At 43.7% G+C, this 17,138-nt stretch overlaps 1 protein-coding gene across 1 annotated transcript in view; it reads left to right on the top strand.

The window, feature by feature from the left end:
- LOC120532339 (diacylglycerol kinase theta) overlaps nt 1-17,138 on the top strand; it is a 280,803-nt gene that overhangs the window by 103,810 nt on the left and 159,855 nt on the right. Inside the window, exon 2 of the mRNA XM_039758242.1 lies at nt 7,630-7,709. Coding sequence (XP_039614176.1) covers nt 7,630-7,709 — 80 coding nt within the window. The remainder of the gene's footprint in view (nt 1-7,629; nt 7,710-17,138) is intronic.

Below are 17,138 nucleotides of genomic sequence, written 5' to 3'. Positions count from 1 at the left end.
GCTGCGTCTCTCTCGGATTCATGCAAATAAATCGGTACCACAGGTGAACAATGAAACCCAATCTAAATCCTTTTAGTAGTTCTCTCGTGAAAAGAAGACAGACAGATAGATTTATATATATAGAGATTTTATTCTTCTGCTGTCTCAGATCTCTTAATGAATTCATTGGGTGGGGGTCCATCTGTAATGCTATTAAAGGAAAGCATCTCAATCAGAAGATGCCCCTGTTTTAGCAGAACTCTGCCCACTTGTCTTCTCCCTGATGTAAGTTGCTATTCCCATCAGTCCCATAAAAATCTGTTTAAGGAACTGATCGACTAGCTGCTTCCTACCCTGTTTGATAGGCTGGGCATCTGGCTAAGGATCTTGAGGACAGAAAGCTTACAACCCAGCCCAGAGTCCTGACCTCATCACACTGGATGGCCGATGCATCTTGGTGATAAACTTGTCCTGATTTTTTGGAGCTGATTCAGAAATCCGTGACCTCTGATAACTGACAAGTCTTTGTACGCAATGAACTGTCCTCCTCGTGGGCTCGTATGTAGGCTTTGATATCAAAACAAGTAGAGGATGTGCTTTCACGATGATGTGTGTCAGCAGCTTTGGGATGTTACTGTCACTGTGAAATTTACCAGAGTGCCTACGTGAGTGACTGTGAAATGAGGGTCCGCTGACCCCCTGCAGAGCAGTTAAATAACATCGTGTTACAAATCTTCAACTTAGCTTCCTACTCACTCAAAGAAGAGGTTACAGTGGAATTTATAAAGTTAAGTTATACTGCTTATTCTTCTTTTTTTGCGTGCGTATGCAGATATTTTATATGTATGTGTTTATATATATATATATATATATATACACACACATATATAAATATGTGTGTGTCTGTGTGTGTGTGTATATATATATATATATATATATATATATATATATATATATATATATATATATATATATATATATGTGTATATAATATGCATGATGTGGTAATCTTAAAGTGATAGTGACCTTCCAAGGGCATGTTGTTTAATTAGTGTTAGGACCAGGAGAAGTCTGTGACAGGGTAGGGCCTGAGTGTCATCAGGGGTCCTTAGGTGGGCCGAGGTCTTCTTGGCTAATTGTGGAAGTGGAGAACAGTTAGACTGCAGCGTAACTCTTGCATTCTGTGTACTTTTGTATATATAAAATATGTGTGTCTATCTTTCTATCCTGCCTACTATGCTAAAATTAATATCTATCTATCTATCAATCATATAGTGCCTTTCATCCATCTATCTATCTATCTATCTATCATATAGTGCCTTTCATCTATCTATCTATCTATCTATCTATCTATCTATCTATCTATCTATCTATCTATCTATCTATCTATCTATCTATCTATCTATCATATAGTGCCTTTCATCTATCTATCTATCTATCTATCTATCTATCTATCTATCTATCTATCTATCTATCTATCTATCTATCTATCTATCCTGCCTATTATGCTAAAATTAAAATCTGTCTGTCTGTCCCTAAGTCCGTTGCTGGTGCTGCTGCCTCATGGACCTTCTTTCCTGGGATTGAATTGCCCCCAACCCACTGGATTTCCATTTATAGACTGCATGTTCTCCCTGTGTCTGTGGGGGATTTTTCTCCTGGTCCTTCAGTTTTCTTCCTACATTCTTATAGAGGGTCTAATTACATTGTCAATTACAAAACGGTCCCTGTGTGAGTGTTCGTGAGAGTGTGTCCTGTACTGAACTGGTGCTTTGCCCAAGTTTGTTTCCTGCCTTGCGCTCAGTGCTACTGGGATAGGCTCTGGTCCCTGGTGGGCCTGATTTGGATCAGGCAGATGTTATTATTTTGTATTAACTAATTTTGACTTTTCTCTGATTCTTAATAAATGGCCCAGGGGTGAAGTGCAGGTTTGGACTGCCAGATGATGTATTGTGTTGGTAGCCACAGAGCTTAGTTTAATGGCCATCTGTAACCAGCATGTAGTTGAGCCTGAAGACGGTTATAACCTGTAATCCCAGCTGGCTGATGGCAGTATCCCAACTGATTATCCTTTTCCGACCCGCACTCATTTTCAATCTCCTGTGGTGAGGGTAGAAGTGGTAAACATTTTCTTCAACCTGACTTCCTGAGATGAGCTTGAAAGTCTGATACAGTGTATCAGAAGGCAGGGTGTCCTGTCAGATTCACGATAGGAAAAGTGTTTACTGTCGGGCTGAAGAGATTCCAGTTTGGTGTGGCTTGACTTCTTCGTGTTTGCTATGTGAGCCAAATCAAGCTGAATATATGAGTTGCTTTGCAAAGGGAACTGCTCAAGCACCTTGAATCACAGCTTAAATGCCAAGTATGAGACATGGCTGCCCCTCTGTGCCCTCCCACATTTTTACATTTGCCATTGCCAGAGTTAGAAAAGTAGGAGGACATGATAAGGCTGACATCTTATCACTCAAGGACAGCGGATAAGGCTTGGCTGGGAGCTGACTGGCCGAACACACAAGGGCAGCGTTTGTGCCAGTGATGACACCTGAACAATTCCTGCATCAGTGTAACCCAAGGCTGACAGGGAGGTGCAGCAGTTTGCAACCGGCGTGGAGTGCAGCGTCACTGATGACAACTGGATGGCACATACAGGACTAAAGGGGGATGTGTGGCGCCCAGGATTTATTTGAGAGGCCCATAACTTTGAAAACCCTCTTTAATGAACAAAACAGTTGTGAGAATTTACAGTCATATGAAAAAGTCTAGGAACCCCTCTTAATTCTTTGGATCTTTGTTTATCATTGGCTGAGCTTTCAAAGTAGCAACTTCCTTTTAATATACGACATGCCTTATGGAAACAATAGGATTTCAGCAGTAACATTAAGTTTATTGGATTAACAGAAAATGTGCAATATGCATCATAACAAAATTAGACAGGTGCATAAATCTGGGCACCCCAACAGAGATATGACATCAATACTTAGTTGAGCCAACTTTTGCAAATCTAACAGCCTCTCGACGCCTCCTATAGCCTTTGATGAGTGTCTGGATTCTGGATGAAGGTATTTCTGACCATTCTTCATACAAAATCTCTCCAGTTCATGGGGCAGATGGACAGTCTGCTTCAAATCATCCCATAGATTTTTCGATGATATTCAAGTCATGGAACTGTGAAGGCCATTCCAGAACATTGTACTTCTCCCTCTGCATGAATGCCTTTGTAGATTTTGAACTGTGTTTTGGGTCATTGTCTTGTTGGAATATCCATCTCCTGCATAACTTTGTGACTGATGCTTGAATATTATCCTGAAGAATTTGTTGATATTGGGTTGAATTCATCCAACCCTCGACTTTAACAAGACCCCCAGTCCCTGAACTAGCCACACAGCCCCCCAGCATGATGGAACCTCCACCAGATTTGACAGGAGGTAGCAGGTGTTTTTCTTGGAATGCAGTGTTCTTCTTCCGCCATGCAAAGCGCTTTTTGTTATGAGCAGAAAACTCAATTTTGGTCTCATCAGTCCAAAGCACTTTGTTCCAAAATGAATCTGGCTTGTCTAAATGAGCATTTACATACAACAAGCGACTCTGTTTGTGGCGTGAGTGCAGAAAGGGCTTCTTTCTCATCACCCTGCCATACAGATGTTCTTTGTGTAAATTGCGCTGAATTGTAGAACGATGTACAGATACACCATCTGCAGCGAGATGTTCTTGCAGGTCTCTGGAGGTGATCTGTGGGTTGTCTGTCACCATTCTCACAATCTTGCTCATATGCCACTCCTGTATTTTTTTTGGCCTGCCAGACCTGCTGGGTTTAACAGCAACTGTGCCTGTGGCCTTTCCATTTCCTGATTACTTTCCTTACAGTTGAAACTGACAGTTTAAACCTCTGAGATGGCTTTTTGTAGCCTTCCCCTAAACCAGGAGACTGAACAATCTTTGTTTTCAGATCTTTTGAGAGTTGCTTTGAGGATCCCATGCTGTCTGTCGCTCTTCAGAGGAGAGTCAAAGGAAGCACAACTTGCAATTGACCACCTTAAATACCTTTTCTCATGATTAGACACACCTGTCTATGAAGTTCAAGGCTTAATGAGTTGATCCAACCAATTTGGTGTTGCAATTAATCAGTATTGAGCAGTTACATGCTGTGAAATGAATAGCCTTGACACACGCAAAAAGGTTTAGGGCAGCCACCCATATGTTGTCTCTGGCTGCAAAAGGTTTATTCTACACCACTCATGTGCATTCTTTTGAGTTCTCCACTGAACTGACTGGTGGAGGAAATATAGCGGCTTTATAAGCTGAATGGCGGAAGTGATGTCATCTGGCCGGAACCGGAAGTGACTTCAGTCTGGGAGCCAGAAACGGAAGTGTCGTTGAATCAGGCAGGTTTTCCCATTTTTGGCCTGTAGAGATAACAGAGGTAGATTTAGTTCATCCCACCACCCCCTGGCCTGGCGGGTAATTACCTCCACTTGGTCCATTCAGCTCACTCCTAGATGCACGTGTATGACATGGCCCACCCCTCAGCCCAGACCCATCGGGTTAGGCGTACTTGGCCGTGAGGTTGTGGCTTCAGTAAAGGGCATCAGCATTGGCCTGCAGTACACCATGACAATAAATAACTTGTAAGTCTGTAGGTCTAAAAACCACCTCGCGACTCGTGGATTCGAATCCCTGTGTAACGTCACCCACTGTAACAGTGCATGGTCAGTCACCAGGGTGAACTCACGTCCCAAGAGGTAGTACTTCAGCTGAGTAATCACCAAAGCTTCCCACTCCACTGCCGCATACCTGGTCTCGCTGTTCAACAGTTTTCGGCTCAGGTACATTATGGGGTGTTCTACTCCATCGATGCTCTGGCTCAGCACGGCATCTAGGCCTGTGTCCGAAGCGTCTGACTGAAGAATGAAAGGCAAAGAAAAATCAGGTACTTTTAAAATAGGAGCTGACGTAAGTGCCTGCTTAAGGTCACAAAATGCAGCGTTTGTAACATCATCCCATACCACATGATTAGGTTTCCCCTTCCTTGTAAGATTTTTCAAGGGCATGGCTCTCTCGGAAAACCGGGGTACAAACAGGCGATAGTAGCCTGCTAAGCTGAGAAATGCCTGTCCGTAATACAGCCTTAACCTGTTGTAGGTGTTCCTCCCAGGTGCTGGAATAGATGACAATGTCATCCAAATAGGTAGCACTATACAAATTATGAGGTTGGAGCACTTTGTCCACCAGACGTTGGAAGGTAGCGGGAGCCCCATGTAACCCAAATGGGAGTACACGATACTGCCAGTGTCCGCTAGGGGTGCTGAACGCTGTCTTTTCCTTTGCGGAGTCCGTTAAAGGAACCTGCCAGTATCCCTTTGTCATATCAAGGGTAGTCAAAAATTTGGCATTTCCTAGCCGCTTGAGGAGGTCGTCCACTTTCGGCATTGGATAGGCATCGAATTGGGAGACTTGGTTAAGCTGACGGAAGTCATTGCAAAACCTCCAACTTCCGTCAGGCTTTTTGACCAACACGATGGGACTGGACCAGGGACTATAACACTCCTCTATAGCACTTAGATCCAGCATTCATTTGATCTCCAACTCCACTTCTGCCTATTTTGCTTTAGGAATCTGATATGGGCGTTCTCTGACTATAACTCCGGGTTTCGTCACAATGTCATGCGCAACCAGGGAGGTACGTCTGGGCTTTTCGTTCACTACCTCTGGAGCAGACAGGATAGCTGCTTGGAGCTGCTGTCGCTGTAGGTGAGTCAAATTATCACCGACGTTAAGGTTTAATTTATGAATAAAGAGGGAGCATGGCTGTCCGGAGAAAGGATCGGCATCCCTTTCTTTCCACGGTTTCAGCAAATTGACATGATAAATCTGCTCTTTAGGTCGACGATTAGGTTGGATAACCAAATAATCGACCAGACCCTTCTTCTCCTTAACTTCATATGGGCCTTGCCAATGTGCCAGTAATTTGGAGTGTGAGGTAGGAACAAATACCATGACTCAGTCCGCCGGGCGGAACTCCCGAAGTGCGCTGCTTGTGCCATTTCCATGTGAAATTTTAAGAGGGGCCTAATCTTAGCCAGTCTATCACGTAATTGCACGATATATTCAAGTATATTTACAGAGGGAAGAGCCGCCTCCTCCTCCTCCCAGCCTTCTTTTAATATATCCAATAAACCTTGGGGTTGTCGTCCATACAATGATTCAAAGGGTGAGAACCCCATTGAGGCTTGTAGGACTTCCCGATATGCAAAAAGGATGAGGGAGAGGAGCTGATCCCAGTTCCTTCTGTCCTCATTGATTACCTTGTGTAGCATCTGTTTGAGAGTTTGATTAAACCTCTCAACCAGACCATTGGTTTGAGGATGATATACTGAGGTCCTTAAATGTTTTATCTTCAGTAACTTAGCTGTTTCCCTGAACGTGTCCGAGGTAAAAGGCATCCCTTGATCCGTCAGGATTTCTTTAGGGATGCCGCTTCGTGCAAATACCCCTACCAATTCCCGTGCGATAACCTTAGATGTAGCTGAGCACAAGGGAACAGCTTCAGGATATCGGGTGGTGTAATCTACCAGGACCATGATGTATTTATGACCTCTGGCTGAGGGTTCCAGGGGTCCCACGAGGTCAACCCCAATTTGCTCAGAGAGGACTTCTATTAAGGGTAAAGGCATTAAAGGAGCATAGTCCCTCCTAGGAATCAAAAAGCGGTGGACCTCCTCATTAATCCCAGACCAAAAGAATCGGAGCGTGATCCGCTCTAAAGTTTTTTCGGGACCCAAATGGTCCCCCAGGAGATGGGTATGAGCCAGTTCACAGACTTGTCGCCGGTAAGTCCACGGAACTAACCTTATCTCTCCCTCATGTTCTCCTACCCGATATAAAAGGTCATTTTTTAACACAAAGTGGGGACCTTGTGGCATGGGATTTACTGTGCGTTGGCCATCTATTAAGACCCAGCTGATGAAGGTATTGACATAGCAAGCTTCCATGCTTGTACCCATTGGAAATCCACTGACCTGGTGGAACAAAAATGTTATCAAAAGTCTGATGAAGGGGTTCATGGGAGGATCCTGGACTAGATGTCTAAGGACAACGAGAACTTCATCATGCGGAACGACTGTGTACAGAAAGGTGATGTCCATAGTAAAGACTGTGAAGCCTAAAGCTGTCAAACAACTCAAGAGCATAGTTAAGATCTATTAAGTTTGAATGGAGATGTTCAACCAGTGGTCTCGCAAGATTGTTGCGGAAATCTGAAATATGCATAGTGGGACAGATATTTTTTATTCTGTAGGCCATGTTTGTAAAAATAATTGCCAGTATCATGCCAAACACTATACAATTGAAGGTGTTTGCTGCACCATGAAATCTTCCTTTACCTTAAGATCTAAAGCATGTAAAGACTGCAAATGCTCTGTTACCACTGCACCAGCTGTCAGGAAGCATTTCATTCATCAGGCCCCTAAGTGATGATTAAAGGGGGCTTTATTTAAAACATGAATATTGTGAATAAGTGTGCATTTCTGAGGGATTGTGGCCTGTAATGCCCCTTGTGCTTGGAAACCTTCATTTGAAAGAAGTGAATTTGAGAATGGAAAACAAAAGCCAATCAACTTCCTCCCTAATGGTGTCTTTCTTTCCTCCTTGTAGTGTGTAACTTCATGTCCCACGAGAAGTGCCTCAAGCATGTGAAGGTCGTCTGCTCCAGCTTGGTTCCAACATTAGTACGGGTGAGTGATGAGCTCTGAATTCTATATTTATATGGTGCCATTCATATATGATAACTTGCTATGTTGGCCTTTTTTTTTTTTACATGGTGCGTGCTGTTATGATTTTTTTTCTATGTATTCATTTAGATGATATAAATGAGGTACGTTACCTGCATTGTGAGGGGAGTGTCAGTTACGGCACTACAGCCATGTGGTACGACTCCCCGTGGGTGATCCTCATTGTTGAGGACCTGAGCGGCTGGACCAGGCCGAGGGGACAACCACGTGACACCTGGCCGGGCAGATAGAGGGTCATTTCCAGAGTGTGGGACTGGACCACGTGTCTGCCTGGGGGGTTGCCAACTGGGATCCTGAGCTGTTTCATTGTGTGGTGGGTGTGGCAAGGCACTGTGGCAGTGGATGCTCCCCAACTTGACCTGACCTGACAGTACCTGTCAAAAGTTTGGGGTCACCCAGAAATGGTCATGTTTTTGACAGAAATTATTATCAAGATATTGTTAAATTCATTTAAAACTATAGCCAAGGCACTGCTAGTGTTGCTAATGGATGTTATAGCTTGAAATGACTAATTTTTAATTTGTTATTCACAAATAGTTGCAAAGCCCGATTTTCATCAGCCATTCCTTCAGAGTTGTAATGGTAAACTCTTTTTTAACTTATCTTTAATTAGTCACTAGGGGGCTCCTCCCCTGCTTACTTTGCTCGCCCACCCCCAGATTTGGTTTACTGGATATACAATTTAAAGAGATTGTTATTTTCATGGGAATCGTTACATATATATTATTTTCACTTTTACTTTAAAATGTCTGTAAAAACAATATTTGTCCTTTATTTCTGGCCGTGGGCGTGGTTAAATCTCTTTCTCGCGGGACGTATAACACTGCTCGCGTTGTGAAGTGGGGGGGCTGAATGCACGCTAAGGAGATGTGGTCAGACCAGCTGCTGTCTTGCTGCTGCTGGCGCGCTGTGTGTTCTAATTGTTGCGCTTTGCGTCAATCATTTAAAAGCCTGTACAGCAGCTGTCCTTTTGCCACTTGGCATCTCTGCCGCTCGCGTTGTAAAGGGGCGGGGGTGTGTGGGGGCTGAGCACGCCTTGAAGGAGATGTGGTCAGATCTTCTGCTGGCTTGCTGCTGCTACTGGCAAGCTGCATGTTCTGCTTGTCGTTGTTTTAAGAGCTGGGAGCACATGAAGTGTGTCTGCCAAAAGCATTCCAACAACTGCTAGGTTAGATGTCCGTGAACTTGTTTTAAATTGTTGGCAGGGTGTGACGTGCAAAAGTCACCATCTCACGGGTTTTGCTTCCTATGGTTGTTATGTTTAGTCTCGCGTGTCGTCAAAGTGTCTCTCCGAGATGATCAGGTCTCGATTGCTTCGCTCAACCCCCCCGGAGGCGCTCTACACTCCAGCCACTTCGCATCTCTGCCGCTCGCATTGTGAAGGAGGGGAGCTGAACGCTCGCTAAGGAGATGCGGATGGATCAGCTGCTGGCTTTGTACTGCTGCTGCCGAGGTGCGTGTTCTGCTTGTTGCGCTGCATGTCGATCATTTAAAAGCCTGTGCAGCAGCTGTCCTTTTGTCTCACTGCCTTGTTTCACGTGACGTTAAAGTGTCTTTCGCGGGATGTCAGATTGTCTTCCGAGAAGATCACGTCTCGTCTCCCTACCAAGATTTCCCAAGATTTTTTTTTTATAATAGATATGTTAATGTTAATTGGTTATTAGAGAAACCTTTCTAACTGCATTAGCACCGCTGAAACCTGCTATTCTGTGCACTTGTGTTACAAATTCCTGGCATTCCTAATGTTCATTTCTGGGTTCAAAAGTTGTGACACAGAAATCAGGCAGGGTCGTGGCCAGGTAATCCTGTTCCCTGCATTTATAACGTTCCTTGCATCCCCCATTGACGGCAGGCGCTCAGGGTGCGACTGCGATCTTTTCCGATTTGTTTTCGCCACAAGCTGCTGTAGCTCTGGGAGCCTGCGGTTGCCCTGGCAGCTGATAGGCAGTCTTCCACAGACAGCAATCATGCTTCGGGATGCTCTTCGGCATGACGTCCCGTTGGAGGGAACCCCAAAAAAGTTTAGAAACCTTACAAAATGTCCAAAAATGAAACATCTGTCTCAAGAAACATGTCAGTTAGTTTGTTGGGTCTTTGCAGAATGAAGGTTATGACATGCAACAGATTGCCAAAAAACTGAAAATTTCATACAAAGGTGTCTGTTACTGTCTTGAGAGAAGCAGGTGAACTGGATCTGACCAGGATAGAAAAAGAGGGGAAGAACATCAGAGTCTGTAGAGCAGGGGTGTTGAACTCTGGGCCTGAAGGGCCACAGTGGCTGCAGGTTTTCATTCTAACCCTTTGTCTAATCAGTGAGTAGTTTTCACTGCTAATTAACTCCTTTTCCCTTCATTTCAATAGCCTTGTTTTTATGGATTCAGTCCTCTGAATTGATTTATTTCTTCATTAAATGACAGCCAAACAGAAATGAGATGTGAAACGAGCCAACAGATGACCAGCTAAACTGGGATTTCAAACTCCAACCAATTTCACTCCAACCAGTCTCTTAATGAGAAGCTGATTCTTTCTGTTAATTAAGCCCGTTACTTAATTCCATGGCTTGTTGCTGCTCTCATTCTACCACAGCAGACATTTCCAAATCTGTTGATTTTTCTGTTTTTTCTAAGAACAAAGTCAAAATGTTTTGGTGACCTGAGAAATCAACCTTACCAAGACCTTCACCTTTCTTTATTTTCAGATATTGTGTGATGGGCACAGGTGAGCTGGTCATATGGTGGCTTGTTTGATGTCTCATTATTGTTTGGCTACTAATTAAGGAAAAAGAGACAACTAAGGGGCTCGAGTCAAGTTAATTAAAATGAAGGCAAAAGAAGTTAATTAGCAGTAAAAACTGCTCACTAATGAGAAGATGGTTAGAATGAAAACCTGCAGCCACTGCAGCCCTCGAGGACTGGAGTTCGACACCCGTGGTTTAGAGTGAGAAATAAAAGCCTCACAGGTCCTCTGTTGGTTTCTTCACTAAATACACACCAAATGAAAGTGTTGTCAGGTACAAAGAAAAGGCCACTCCAGGATATTGACCACAATTTGCTTTTCCAGTCATCTTCTGTGCAATGTTTTTATCCTTTTCTTTTTACGTGCCCGTTTCACGTTTGGCTTATTCTTTGAAACTCTGCCACTGTGGCCAGCATCCCCGAGTCATTTTTTCTCTGTTGCAGATGACACTTGTTAATTTGGTGTTTATTTAAAGAAGAAGTCGACTGAGGACCAGTAAGGTGTTTGTTTCTCAGACTTCACACTCTGATGTCCTTCTCCTCTAATGCAGCTGTTCATCTGGATCTCTTTTTGTATCCTGGTCTGATCCAGTTTGCCCCTCTTCTCTCAGCTACTTGGCAGTGTACAGCCGTGGCCAAAAGTTTTCAGAATGACACCAATATTAATTTTCACAAAGTTTGCTGCTTCAGTGGTTTTAGATCTTGTCAGATGTTTGTAATTCTACATCACTACACCTTAGAAACATTTCCTAGACTTTTATTGACAATTCCATTAAGGTTATTTGTAGTGTTGGCCCTTCTTTCTTTTTCAAGACCTCTGCAATTTGCCCTGGCATGCAGTTTGTCACTCAACTTCTGGGCCAAATCCTGACTGATGACAGCCCATTCTTGCATAATCAATACTTGGAGTTTGTCAGAATTGGTGGGTTTTTGTTTGTCCACCCGCCTCTTGAGGATTGACCGCAAGTTCTCAATGGGATTAAGATCTAGGGAGTTTCCTAGCCACAGACCCAAAATGTCAATGTTTTGTTCCCTGAGCCACTTAGTTCTCACTTTTGCCTTATGGCCCGGTGCTCCATCATTGCTCGTCACCAAACTGTTCTTGGATGGCTGGGAGAAGTTGCTCTCGGAGGATGTTTTGGTCCCATTCTTTATTCATGGTTGTGTTCTTAGGGCAAATTGTGAGTGAGCCGACGACTGCCTTGGCTGAGAAACAACCCCACGTGACATGAATGGTCTCAGGATGCTTTACTGTTGGCAGGACACATGACTGATGGTAGCACCGCTCACCTTTTCTTTTTTACGGATGCCCCAAACAATCAGAAAAGCGGATTCATCAGAGAAAATTACTTGACCCCAGCAGTCCAATCCCAAGTCTGTCCCTGATGTTTTTCTTGGCTTCTTTGCCGCCCTTCTTGACACCCACCAGGCCGTCCTCCAAAAATCTTTACTTCTTCTCTCACTATGCGTGTAGATGCACTCACACCTGCCTGCTGCCATTCCTGAGCAAGCTCTGCACTGGTGGTGCCCCGATCCCGAGCCATGAACAAAGAATGGGACCAAAACTTCCACCGAGAGCAACTTCTCCCAACCATCCAAGAACAGTTTGGTGATCAATAATGCCTTTCCCAGCATGATGGAGCACCTGGCCATAAGGCAAAAGTGATAATTAAGTGGCTTAGGGAACAAAACATTGACATTTTGGGTCAGTGGCCAGGAAACTCCCCAGACGTTAATCCCATTGAGAACTTCTTGTCAATCCTCAAGAGGCAGGTGGATAAACAAAACCCCACCGATTCTTACACACTCCAAGCATTGTTATGCAAGAATGGCCTGCCATCAGTCAGAATTTGGCCCAGAAGTTGATGGACAGCCTGCCAGGGTGAATTGCAGAAGTCTTGAAAAAGAAAGAAGGGCCAACACTGCAAATATGGACTCTTTGTATAAACTTCATGTAATTGTCAAGAGAAGCCTTTGAAACTTATGAAATGCTTGTAATTCTACTTCAGTATGTGATAGAAACATCTAACAAACGCATCTAAAAACACTGAAGCAGCAAACTTTGTGAAAACCAATTACAATATTAGAACAATCTAGATGAGAACAGGCCGTTCAGCCCAACAAAGCTCGCCAGTCCATTACTTGACACAATACTGGTGTCATTCTCAAAATTTTTAGCCACGGCTGTATCACATGGAATAACCTTAATTATGCAAAAAAAAAAAAAATCTATAATAATAAAATGTACTAATAGACTGGCATTTTTCTTGGACATTTTTGAACTCCGAAATGAACTTTAGGAATGCCAGAATCTTGCCACTCCAGTGAACTTTATAACAGGTTTCAGTGGTGCTAATGCAGTTACAAAGGGTTCTCTAATAACCAACTGGCATTAACACCTGGCTAGTATGGGATAACCTAAGAGAGTTGGTCACTGTGACACTTTTGACCAAATGTGATACTTTTGAACCCAGAGCTAAACTTTAGAAATGCCAGGACTTTGTAACACAAGTGCATAGAATAACGGCTCTCATTGGTGCGTATGCAGTTAGAAAGGTTTCTCTAATAACCAATTAGCATTAGCATATAACTAATTAAGTATAAGCTAAGAGAGTTGACCATTAGGACTCTGAAGGAATGGCTGCTGAAAATGAGGCTTAGTAGACATACAGTGCATCCAGAAAGTATTCACAGCGCATCACTTTTTCACATTTTGTTATGTTACAGCCTTATTCCAAAATGGATTAAATTCATTTTGTTCCTCAGAATTCTACACACAACACCCCATAATGGCAACGTGAAAAAAGTTTACTTGAGGTTTTTGCAGATTTATTAAAAATAAAAAAACTGAGAACTCACATGTACATAAGTATTCACAGCCTTTGCTCAATACTTTGTCGATGCACCTTTGGCAGCAATTACAGCCTCAAGTCTTTTTGAATATGATGCCACAAGCTTGGCACACCTATCCTTGGCCAGTTTCGCCCATTCCTCTTTGCAGCACCTCTCAAGCTCCATCAGGTTGGATGGGAAGCGTCGGTGCACAGCCATTTTAAGATCTCTCCAGAGATGTTCAATCGGATTCAAGTCTGGCTCTGCTCTGGCTGGGCCACTCAAGGACATTCACAGAGTTGTCCTGAAGCCACTCCTTTGATATCTTGGCTGTGTGCTTAGGGTTGTTGTCCTGCTGAAAGATGAACCGTCGTCCCAGTCTGAGGTCAAGAGCTCTGGAGCAGGTTTTCATCCAGGATGTCTCTGTACATTGCTGCAGTCATCTTTCTCTTTATCCTGACTAGTCTCCCAGTTCCTGCCCCACAGCATGATGCTGCCACCCCCCATGCTTCACTGTAGGGATGGCATTGGCCTGGTGATGAGCGGTGCCTGGTTTCCTCCAAACGTGACACCTGGCATTCACACCAAAGAGTTCAATCTTTGTCTCATCAGACCAGAGAATTTTGTTTCTCATGGTCTGAGAGTCCTTCAGATGCCTTTTTGCAAACTCCAGGTGGGCTGCCATGTGCCTTTTACTAAGGAGTGGCTTCCGTCTGGCCACTCTACCATACAGGCCTGATTGGTGGATTGCTGCAGAGATGGTTGTCCTTCTGGAAGGTTCTCCTCTCTCCACAGAGGACCTCTGGAGCTCTGACAGAGTGACCATCGGGTTCTTGGTCACCTACCTGACTAAGGCCCTTCTCCCCTGATCACTCAGTTTAGATGGACGGCCAGCTCTAGGAAGAGTCCTGGTGGTTTGAACTTCTTCCACTTATGGATGATGGAGGCCACTGTGCTCATTGGGACCTTCAAAGCAGCAGAAATTTTTCTGTTACCTTCCCCAGATTTGTGCCTCGAGACAATCCTGTCTCGGAGGTCTACAGACAATTCCTTTGACTTCATGCTTGGTTTGTGCTCTGACATGAACTGTCAACTGTGGGACCTTATATAGACAGGTGTGTGCCTTTCCAAATCATGTCCAATCAACTGAATTTACCACAGGTGGACTCCAATGAAGCTGCAGAAACATCTCAAGGATGATCAGGGGAAACAGGATGCACCTGAGCTCAATTTGGAGCTTCATGGCAAAGGCTGTGAATACTTATGTACATGTGCTTTATCAATTTTTTTATTTTTAATAAATTTGCAAAAATCTCAAGTAAACTTTTTTCACGTTGTCATTATGGGGTGTTGTGTGTAGAATTCTGAGGAAAGAAATGAATTTAATCCGTTTTGGAATAAGGCGGTAACATAACAAAATGTGGAAAAAGTGATGCGCTGTGAATACTTTCCGGATGCACTGTATATGATTAACAAATTTAAAAATCAGTTATTTCTTGCAGTAACAGCCATTGATATACACTAGTAATGCCTTAGTGATATTTTTAAATCTTGACAATAATGGGTATCGATTTGTATCAAAAACATGAAAGTTTCAGGGTGACCTCAAACTTTTTTCTGGTAGTGTACATATAGGACTTTCCTGTTCATATTCCCAAATTTTCTTTTCTCTACTTGGAAGATTTTTCAACTTGAGGATTTCGATATGAAGCACATTTTTCAAGGCAAAAACAAAACAAATGCAAAGCGACGACAGAATTTGCCGTGTTAGCATAAGCAACGCTGCTCTGGAGTAAGCTGTCTGGGCGTGCCGTTGGTTCTCTTGGTATGACAACGTCATTGACACGTTACCCTGAAGATAACCTTTGCTCGGCAGCCGCTGTAAGCAGACGGAGGTAGAGGGAACGTCCTGATCAGTGAGTCAGCACAGAGCTTTATGGAACAGGCGTGGCGCGGCTCCAGTCCTCCTTAACTCCCTCTGGATGCCTGAGCAGCAGAGCGTGTGAGCGCACTGAGCTGGGATTGTACTTTGTGAGACTGTAATTATCAGACACACCTTGAAAGAGTTTTAAACAGTGAAAGCATCCCATAATCTTGCGTAATCTACTTATGATTTTGCCTTAAAGCCCCTTCAAATTATCTTGGAATTATAACACGCCTGTCTTCAAGAGCCAAGACCTTATACAGTGTATGTTACACAAAAAAAAAAGAAACTCTCTTATTGATCCCCGCTAATCCAGTTCGGGGTCTCTGAAGCTGGAGCCTACCCTGTCAGCCCCAGGTTCAAGGCAGGAGCCAACTCTGGAAGGGATAACCATTTATTGGAGGACACACTCATGCACAGCCATTTTACAGTACCTTCTGCTAGATGGAAGTGAGACACAGAGACCATGGGAGAGGAGGGAGCGGTCCTTCACAATGCTTTACAAAGATGTCTTCATTGGAGGGCAGAGAGGTCCCAGTGATCTTTTTTGCAGTGTGTACCATCAGTTCTAGGACCTGCAGTTCCCAAACCAGACAGTGATGCGGCAGGTCAGAACGCTCTCGTTGGTGCCCCTGTAGAGTGTGGTGAGAATGGGGGCAGGTAGGCTTATCTTCTACAGCCAATGAAGGAAGTGGAGATGCTGCTGCACCCTCTTAGCTATGGAGGTGATGTTAATTAACCAAGTAAGGTCAGCTGCCAGGTGCTTACCATTAATTGGCGCTCTTGCCCAGTTTCACAGCAGAGCCCTCGATGTCAGTGGGATGTGGACAGCATGGGCCTTCCTGAGGTCAGCAGTCATCTCTTTCATCTTGTCCACGTCAAGAGACAGGTTGTTGTGCTTGCACTAGTCTGTCATGTGTGGGATCTCCATTCTGTAAGCTGACTCATGTAACACTGGCCTGAGGTGAATGTGATGGTGACACAATGGTTTTGTGTTGCTGCCTCACACTTCTCCTCCTCCTCTTCTTCTTCTTCTTTTTCTCTCACCTTTTTTAAATATATCGTAGAGTCCATCCTGGGCTGGTGTGGCAGCAGTTCAGCTAGGGTCCGCAACGCATTGCAGAGTGTGGTGAAAACCGCAAAGAATATCATTGGCACACAGTTACCATCTCTGCAGGGCATATTTGCCAAGCACTGTCCTGGAAATGCTTTATGAAAGTCACCCTGCACACACATTGTTCTCCCTCTTTACATCAGGCGGGTGCTGTAGAACTATTGACACCAGAACGATTTAAGAACAATTCCTACCAGCAGGTAAAAAGGCTGCCAGTCCGCCATATGAGATAAATTGCCACTTAAGTGCCACATCTTCTGTGATTCTTGTGGATGTAATGCAATGATTAGTGTAATTTACTGTGAATATTGTTAAAATTAGATTTCAGGGCTGCTGTTTAATTAAAAAGGTAATCAGAAGTAATTGAACGATTAAATCGAAATTCATATTAATCGCAATTTATCAGATTTCCTAATAGTATTTTTCTATAAAGCTGAAATAAGACTAATTAATTTCTAATAAAAAAAGGGTTACAAATCACTAGTCTATGCATATTCAGTTATTTCAGTTAGTTTATTGAACAGTTTTTTTCAACAGAAGCAACGCCCAAAGGCCACTCAACACCCACCGCTCCAGAGTTGCTATAATATTTATGAAGACCAATATTGTATATTTTGGACTGCTGTGTTACAAGTGTTAAAGAGTCAGTCTCAACACACGCTAAAGTTTTGGGGCAACCACCCATATATTCTCCCTGGTATTGAATAAAGCACTGAAGTGCACTGGTGGAGTCCCAAACCTGAACTGCATGATTGGTAGAAAGATGG

This window comes from Polypterus senegalus, chromosome 7, assembly GCF_016835505.1.
Source record: "Polypterus senegalus isolate Bchr_013 chromosome 7, ASM1683550v1, whole genome shotgun sequence".
NCBI classification, from domain to species: Eukaryota; Metazoa; Chordata; class Cladistia; order Polypteriformes; family Polypteridae; genus Polypterus; species Polypterus senegalus.
Note: the sequence above shows the minus strand (reverse complement) of the source record. Positions and strands in the feature narration are given on the sequence as shown.